At 42.1% G+C, this 9,445-nt stretch overlaps 1 protein-coding gene across 1 annotated transcript; it reads right to left on the reverse strand.

Moving 5' to 3' along the window:
• Positions 1-4,056: 4,056 nt before the first annotated feature.
• Positions 4,057-8,893, reverse strand: LOC125526595 (heat shock cognate 70 kDa protein-like). Its single transcript, XM_048691245.1, has 3 exons — positions 8,635-8,893; positions 6,827-6,830; positions 4,057-5,469 (listed from the first exon to the last, which is right to left on the reverse strand). The coding sequence occupies exons 1-3, from the start codon at positions 8,862-8,864 to the stop codon at positions 4,057-4,059; spliced, it is 1,647 nt and encodes a 548-aa protein (XP_048547202.1). The 5' UTR covers positions 8,865-8,893.
• Between the last annotated feature and the right edge of the window lie 552 nt (positions 8,894-9,445).

The raw sequence follows: 9,445 nt of genomic DNA on the forward strand, positions 1-9,445 counted from the left end.
TCCTCTCAGTTGACTAACAACTTGTCTCCCACTTCTACTTCACGGGATCTCCGGTCACACAGAGTGGGTTACCACTATGGACAACTCATGTGGTGGGTCTCAAACACATCTCCATCGATGCATTATCTAACACATTACATGATAGACCCTTCGTGAAGGGATCTATCAAGTTTTTCGACGTTTGGATATAATCCAACGTAATAACTCCGGAGTTCCTCAATTTTCTAACATATTTTAGTCTCCTCTTCACATGCCTTGAGGACTTCATATTGTCCTTAGAACTGTTTATCTTGACGATTACAATTTGATTACCACTGTTCATCAGGATAGGGGGTATTGGTTTTTCAACCATAGGTAAGTCCATCAAGAGCTCATGAAGCCACTCTGCTTCAACAGCGGCAGTGTCTAATGCTATGAGTTCTGCTTCCACAGCTGACCTCATTAAGATGGTCTGCTTCCAAGACTTTCAGGAAACAGCTCCACCACCAAGTGTAAAAACATAACCACTTGTGGTCTTAATCTCATCAGCATCAGATACCCAATTTGTGTCACTATAACCCTCCAGTACCATCGGATACCCAGTGTATTGAATCCCATAGCTCATAGTGCCTTTCATGTAGCGCATAACTCTCTCTAGCGCATGCCAATGATCATCTCTCAGTTTTGACACAAACCGACTCAGCTTGCTCACAACAAAAGAGATGTCATGCCTCGTGGCACTCGCCAAATACAAAAGCGATCCAATAATCTGAGAATACCTCAGTCGATCTCTAGCAATCCGTCGATTCTTTCAAAGCAACACACTAGCATCATATAGAGTTGGAGAAGGCGTGAAGTCGCTATACCCAAAACGACTCAAGTCGTTTTCCACATAGCGAGACTAAAGCAGTGTAATCCCAGCATTCTCATCTCTCAACAGCTTGATGTTTAAGATAACATCAGCTACTCCTAGATCCTTCATCTCAAAGCAACGAGATAAGAAATCCTTAACCTCCTTGTTAAATCAAGTTTGGTTCCAAAGATCAGTATGTCATCGACATACGGACAAAGAGTAACTCCTTCGCCCCCACCATGGTGATAGTACACACACTTGCCACCATCGTTTACTACAAAGCCGACAACAGTTAATGTTCTTTTGAACTTCTCATGCCACTCCTTAGGAGCTTGTTTAAGGCCATATAAAGACTTTAATAGCTTGCACACCTTTCTTTCCTGACCAGGTATTATAAAACCATCTGGCTAATCCATGTAGATTTCCTCCTTCAACTCTCCATTGAGGAAAGCTGTCTTAACGTCCATCTGATAAACGAGAAGACCGTATGAGGCAGCCAGTGATAGTAGCACCCGAATAGTGGTCAATCTAGCCACAGGTGAGTAAGTATCAAAGTAATCTTCAGCTTCTTTCTGAGTATAACCCTTGGCCACAAGCCGTGCCTTGTACTTTTCAATCGTACCACCAGGTTTAAGCTTTTTCTTGAACACCCACTTACATCCTATACGTTTGCACCCATAAGGACGATCAGTGATTTCCTAGGTTCTGTTAGTTAGGATGGAATCCATCTCGCTGCGGACAGCTTCCTTCCAGTAGTCAGCATCAGAAGATGCATAGGCTTCTGAAATAAACTTGGGTGTGTCATCCACGAGGTACATAATGAAATCATCACCAAAGGACTTTGCGATCCTCTGTCTCTTACTCCTTCCGGGAGTTTCAATGTCAACCTCAACAGGATTCTCAACATGTTCCATCGCAATGGTGGGTTCAGGAGTTACATCAAATTCATGAGTAGATGGGGGGTATCTCCTGATTTGATGAACTCGACATATCTTTCATAGAAAATATGTACTCAAAGAAAGTTGCATCATTTGACTCCATAATTGTACCAACATGCATGTCGGATACCTTAGATTTTATTATAAAAAATCTATAGCCAATGTTATGAAAAACATAGCCCAACAGAACACAATCCATGGTTTTTGGTCCAAGCTTGCGCTTCTTGCGAATTGGTATATTGACTTTCGCCAGACAGCCCCAAGTACGTAGGTAGGAGAGTTTCAATCTTTTCTTTTCCCATTTCTCAAACGGAGTCATGGTGTTATGCTTTGTGGGAACTCGGTTTAGGACATGACATGCCGTCATTAGCGCCTCCCCCCACCATGCCTTGGAGAGACCCGATGTGTCTAACATGGTGTTTCGGTTCTTTCTTTCGACTACCCCATTTGACTGAGATGAGTAGGGAGGCGTCCTCTCATGGATTATACCATGTTCCGCATGAAACAAATCAAATTCATTGGAAAAGTACTCTCCACCATGATTAGACCTAAGCCGTTTAATTTTTCGATCAAGTTAGTTTAAAGCCTCATCTTTTGATTTGAGAAGATACACATAACAATATCTAGTGGAATCATCAATCAACGTCATGAAGTATCTTTTTCCATGTCCAAGTAACAGCCCCACGATCCAAAAGAATCAGAAATGGCTGAGTAATTAACGCGTCCATTAATTATAATTATTAAATGCCATAAACATGCATAGCTCTGTCCTCGGCTCGGCTCATGCGCGGGGCGCGGCGTGACGAGCGAGGAGGAGAAGGAGCGCGCGTGTAGGTCTCCTCTTCTCATGCTCATACAAGTGGTAGAAGGGCTCACCTTATAAAGAGATGCAAGTCCCACTCAACTTCCGCGGTGGGACTAAACTTTAGTCCCACTCATATGTATGCATGAATGGGTCAAGAGAATTTCAGAATTTTAGTTGGGCTTTGGGCCATAGGCCCACTAGCAAATTCCAACATATATATGCCGAGCCAAGGAAACCTATAGAAGGGGAGGGAAGTTGTAATAGTAGTAGTTTTTGCTAGCAGGAGTAAACTAGTACATACTTCCTCCATTCCCTTATACAAGGCCACAAACTCATATTACAGGTATCAAGGTAAAATTTAATGACTACTTTGCAAGGCAACTATTCTTCTTGTTAACCGGGATCATTAATATGCCGGCATGCATGCAAGGAAAGAATGAGAAGGAAGTAGCACAATGTCATTATGACTACATGCATGCAAGCATTAAATAAGTTGCTAGTACGAGAAAACATCATTAATTTTTCTCTCGATTACTGTTAGTGGCCTTGTATAGATGCAAAATGTATTTCTCATAGTGGCCTTGTATAAGGGAATGAAGGGAGTACCATTTATTCCGTTCTTGTCCGATTCAAGACTGATTTGGGGCACCATGCACGTAGATTTCAATTTCCCCCCTCCTAGCATAGCGACTATGTTTAGGAACTAGTTGAGGGATGCACACCATGTCCAAGTAGCTCTACTGTGGGTGTTATGGGACTGCGGTAATAACCTTACCTTTAATAGATCCAAACTTCCCAAAAAAACTGCTGGTCATCTTTAGAGCTGCTGGATGGATTCGTTTTTGTCAAGTGTCCACCGGTGAAGAGTGTCTCACGATCAAAGTGTACAATCCGGGTCGCATAAGATTATTTTCCCCATACTACATGAGGAGGTCGTGTACAGACTTTGAGTGTAATCGGTGGGAGATAGTAGAATATGATTTATTCTACTAGGTTGGATGGTAATCCGGTAATAAGCTATATAATTTAGTTGGTACATATGTTATTGTCCTTCGACAACTTTTATGTTAAGCCTTGCATAACCTTGAGTAAATTTGACACTTGCATTAACAAAAAGTTGGTTGTGTGCATCATTCGATGGAGAGTCCATGAAAAAATATCAAGTGGAGATGCTTTCAGACCAAACCATGTTACGTGCATGCCATATACACATTATTTCTCATCAACTCACCGATACTAGAGATCTGATCGATATTAGACGATTGCTCACTGTCACAAGATAGACAAACAAACGCAAACGAAACAGTGTACTAAGCATCCATTGTGCAAACAAAGGGAACACAATCCAGGCCAAGGAGGGCGCAGCATATGCGCAATACCAAAAGTTGCATAATTAAGAAATACGATGCAACTCGAAAGCAGAGTGATTTTAGGATTAAAGAAGTACGATGTACGCCTAGTTTTCCGTGACCTCATGGGCATCAGCGTTCCTTCTTCACTTTCACCATCTCCTTCTTGCCCTCGGACTTGTATTTGTTGGCGTCAGACACCATCCGCTCGATCTCTTCCTTGCTCAACCCACCCTTGTTGTTGATGATCGTGATGCAGTTCTTGTTTCCGCTCGACCTGTCCTCAGCCACCACCGTTAGGACGCCGTTTGTATCGATTTCGAATGTCACTTTTAGCTTTGGCACGAGCCTTGGCGCTGGAGGGATGCCAGTGAGCGTGAAGTTGCCCAGAAGCTTGTTGTCCATGGTCAATGTCCCTTCACCCTCGTACACATAGATGCCCGCAGTGGTCTGGTAATCATATTCGGTCGTGTAAGGCCCCTCCATCTTAACGGGGATGGTGGTGTTCCTGGGTATCACCACGCTCATGACACCACCGACCGTCTCTATCCCAAGAGACAGCGGCGTGACGTCGAGAAGGTCCACCACCTTCTGATCGTACTCGCCGTTGAGGATGGCGGCCTGAATAGCAGCGCCGTAGGCGACGGCCTCGTCCGGATTTATTTTCTTGCAGAGTTTCTTCCCGTCAAAGAAATCCTGCAGCATCTGCTGCACCTTGGGGATCTTGGTGGAGCCGCCGACGAGCACCACGTCGTGGATCTGTGACTTGTCCATCTTGGCGCCGCTGAGGCACTTCTGAACATGCTCAATGCACTTGGGAAAGAGGTCCATGTTGAGCTCCTCAAACCGGGCACGGGTGATGGATCCATAGAAGTCAATGCCGTCATGGAGCGAGTCGATCTCAAACTTGGCTTGCGCCGTGGAAGACAGCATCCTCTTCGCCCTCTCGCAGGCCGTCCTCAGCCGCATCATCGCCCTCCGGTTGCTTCTGATGTCAGCCTTGTGTTTCTTCAAGAATTCCTGCACGAAGTGTTCCACCATTTTGTTGTTAAGATCAACCCCTCCAAGGTGGGTGTCCCCGGACGTGGCCTTGACCGTAAAGGTGCCTTTGTCAATGTGGATGACAGAGATATCCAAGGTGCCACCACCGAAATCAAATATGAGCACCGTCTTTGCTTCGCCAGTGACCAACGTATCGTCTAGTCGGTAGGCAATGGCTGCGGCAGAGGGCTCGTTGATGATACGTGTGACGTTGAGGCCAGCAATGGTGCCGGCATCAAGGGTGGCCTGGCGCTGCGAGTCGTTGAAGTAGACTGGGACGGTGATGACAGCATCCTTCACCGCGGTTTCAAGGTAGGCCTCGGCTGTCTCCCTCATCTTGACAAGCACCATGGAGGAGATTTCTTCGGCCGCAAACTTCTTCTCCTCGCCCATGTACTGCACCACAATCATTGGACGATCACTAGGACCTGAAATAACTTTGAAAGGCCACAACTTCATATCTCCTTGCACAGACACTTCGCTGAATCGTCGACCGATCAGTCGCTTTGCGTCTGAAGAAAATCGATGAAGTTGGTTAAAATAGTATATTTCACAAAGATAGAGGGATATCAAAAAAAAAAAGAGAACATAAGGCTAATTTCAATCCATTATAAAAAATTGAAGGACCAACTACATCGCATAACACATTTTAAAGATCATTTGACCCGACTATTAGAAATCAGCTATATAACAAAATACCAGGTTCTAAACAGTTCCACAAACAGGTCCCCATTACAAATACAAATTGAATGTCTGTTTTGGTATGATATGGTTGATCACCAATTAAATATACAATTTTTTATTTTTTATCTTGTTATGTAGTTTAATTTACTATAATTTGCGCACTAACATGTATATATTTATGAAGTTTATATTGATATAGTAAAATTAATAAGCAACCCAATGGTGCCTAAAGAAAAAGAAGCCACTCAACTTGTGAATATGAGTCGAGAGTGGTTTTTCTTCACCTAGTAGCATTGCACCCAAGATAAAAAACAAAGCAAAAAAAATCAGAAACTTTGTGGCTTCGATCATGACAAAATGTTTAGGCGCTTGCAAACTTTGGTGGACAAATGACAACCAAGGAGCTTTGTACAAAGAAAATAAAAATTATGCTCAAACATATGTGCACTGTTTGAGCAGAATTTGTATTTCATTTCTGTGGAGATCATTTGATGTTATTTGGCCACTAAACTTTGGAAGGACATACAACATTTGTTCATAATCAACGCCACGAAGTTTCATTTTTTTTACTAGTTATCATGGGTGCCATGAACTTGAGTGTAGACACTACTTTTCCATTTGAGAAACATAGCTACTCAACTTGTGAATGTCAGAGATGTATGAGCTTTCATGGATATGTGCTTGTAACTCATACTGTCTACTTTTCTATAATTCAGTTGAGCTACATAATTATAGTTTCAGGTCTCATTAAAATAATAGAGTCCCCGCAAAATAGATATGTTACTAAGAGATAATTGCTACTATATTCAAGTTACAAGGTTGAGATTGTCACATTTATCGAGTGAAAGCATTTCTCAGTTTAATATATACAAATAATACTATTTAAATAATTATAGCACAGAAGTTGATATCCACCTATGATAGCTTAGGAGAGCCTTTTCTAGATATGTCCTATTTGGATATGTAGAACAACGGGCCGGTATTAACTTTTGAAACTTTTCTTTTGCTGAATCCGATTAAAAGATTAAGCGAAGACAATTTCAGTTACAAAAAATATTAGCTTTGGTCAAAATAAATATCTTCAATAATAAGCCACTTTTATCAACAACAAAAAAACTTGAATAATCTCTACAAGTACATATTATTGAGGTAAAGCTTCACACAACCTTGTCTATACCTTACTGCAAGGTGTCTGAAATTCTAGAACAGTAGAACTGACACATTTGTAATTCTTACATTTATTTCAGCCAAATATTAATTGCGCTTATAATTCTTAATTTGATTTTCTTATAATTAACCATGAAAATTGTAATGTATTGCACATATTGATAAACCAAGCCCAGGTGTCCTCCATACAAATTAAACCTCTCAAGGCATCTTTAATTGAATGAATTTTTCATCAAGGCATCTTTAATTGAATGAATTTTTCATAGGAACAATGTTGGAGTCCTATGACTTCTTATGTGTCTGTTGTTATTTTTTGGATTGTATCATGTAGGAGTTCCTTTCCTAAATATACTTTTGCACCACATTGTGAGTATGTTGTAAAAAAAAGGACATTTTGTGCAAATTTAATCACGTAAGATTAAGCAAAAGTGGGAACTGAACCTGCCTTTTTTTAATCTGGTATTTTTGGAACCCTGCTAGTTAAGGGGGTTCGTACTTGCTTGGAAGGTTTACAATGTAGAATTTCTACCTCATCAGAGATAAATTTCAGATTTACCATTGTTTTGGTTTTTGTGGAAAATATTTAACACTGTCTCACCAAGGTAGATTATTTTTCAGTGACACGCCATGTGTGATAATACTCCTATATAAGTACAAAAATAACAGTTCATAAGACGTTCCTCCTCCGCAGCCGTTTGATATGGGGTCATCCAGCGGCTCGGTCATTTCCTCACGACTGCAACAGATCTCTTGTTGCAGAATTAAATAATTGCAACAGAAGTTCTGTTGCATATTTTTTTTCATCTTAACTTCTTTGAAACATGAGTGTTATTGCGGAAGAACTTCTACAACATAGTTGATGTTGCAAAAGAAATTCGTTTTAATGTTTTTGTAACATGGATGTTGTTGCGGGAGTACTTCAGCAACACAGATGATGTTGCGAAAAAAAATTGTTAAGATGGCATAGGCACGCGTCTAGTGGTGGAGGTCCTGGCCTGCTTATTAGAGGTTGTGTGTTGTCCAACCGATCAAACTCGTATCTTGACGGCCGCATGTGCTGCCGAAGTCTACGCGTGATTGGCCGGCTGGTTCTAATCGTTTTCCTTAATTAAGAACACATATGTTCTACTTTTCAGGGGAAAAGTGGCACTTTAGATACTCTTTTGGCCCCTCCCAATGCTCCATCTTGTACAGGTGTTAAGCCTTTCACGTAGGCAAAAAATCTGATGTGGCAGGTTATTTAAGAGGAGAGAGATGAGTGTGGTGACCTCAGAAAAAACCAATGCTAAGCGCGTGAACCTAGGCAAAACATTTAAAGGAAGGAAGCCCACCAATACATGAAGAGCTTTAATTGCTAAATCATTAAATGAAGCAAACTTAGCAACCATAAACTAAGCACCTATGCATTGGGGAGTATAGTTGCTAAGCTATTTAATGTGCTTAGCACCTCATCTAAGCACCCATGCATTGACAGCAGTCTTATTGTATGATTTACCTCATTAAACAGTTTTTAGAGTGAGAACGAGTTACATATTGCTACCTTTGTATAAACTAATATATGACATTTTAGTATATTAGTTTGCATAGGAGTATTTTATATTATTTTGCTAGATTTAAAATTTAAAATGACTCCTTTAGCTCTTTGACAATTGTCCGATTCAATATGTTCTCAGTATTATCTGGGGCGCGTAGAGTGTAACTAAATAATGAAGAAAAGGTGCTGGAATCTGAATGGCCGAGTAAGTTTGAGGGCCGAAAAACTTCTTGCACGCCAGGTATATATTCAACTACTGGAGTTCCGACGTCAGCTCATAGTACTCATCGAAGACGGTGTTGGCGGGGTTCATGTCGGCCTGGTTCACGGCTGCATCGCCGATAAGCCGCCAGGTGTCGGTGAAGGCGACGCAGGACGGCGTGGTGAGGTTGCCCTGGTCGTTGGCGATGACCTCCACGCGTTCGTGCACCGGCCGCCACACGGCCACGCAGGAGTAGGTCGTCCCGAGGTCGATGCCGATCGCCGGCCCGTCGCCCTTCGTACCTGCTGCCATCTGCGCCCTATACAGGCAGAGGAAAACGAAGAGTGCAGAAGTATTGAAGCGTGCGTGACGTTTGGGAACTGCAGGGGTTGTATTTAAAGGCGAGAGGCTACCGGGCAGTAGGAAAGCAGAAGCCGAAGGATTTTTACAGAACTCAACGAACTTCATCAATAATTACCCAAACACAATCAAGGTGGTATTACTCCGTTAAATGGAGAGTTTTCGCGCATCTGAATCCCGTAGAGAATTTTTGTCACACCATTGGAGCCGGAATATTGACCGATGGCAAGCGTTGGGCCTGATTTATACTATTAAGATAAGAAATGACAACTATTGAGTTAAATATCTACTCCTATACTCCCTCCATCACAGTTTAAAGGGCGTACCTCACATCTCTCTAGGCCCAAAGTCGCTAGCGATTGGCAGGAATAAATGATGCGCTGGAGCTGCGGCAGTTAAGGATATGTGCCTAATTAATCGCCAAACAAAAGCATAGTAACGGCAGTTAAGGATATGTGCCTAATTAATCGCCAAACAAAAGCATAGTAACCTCCCCGTCCAATAAAAGGCCTCGCATAGCCATGCATGCAAAC

This window comes from Triticum urartu, unplaced genomic scaffold (assembly GCF_003073215.2).
Source record: "Triticum urartu cultivar G1812 unplaced genomic scaffold, Tu2.1 TuUngrouped_contig_10569, whole genome shotgun sequence".
Lineage (NCBI taxonomy): Eukaryota > Viridiplantae > Streptophyta > Magnoliopsida > Poales > Poaceae > Triticum > Triticum urartu.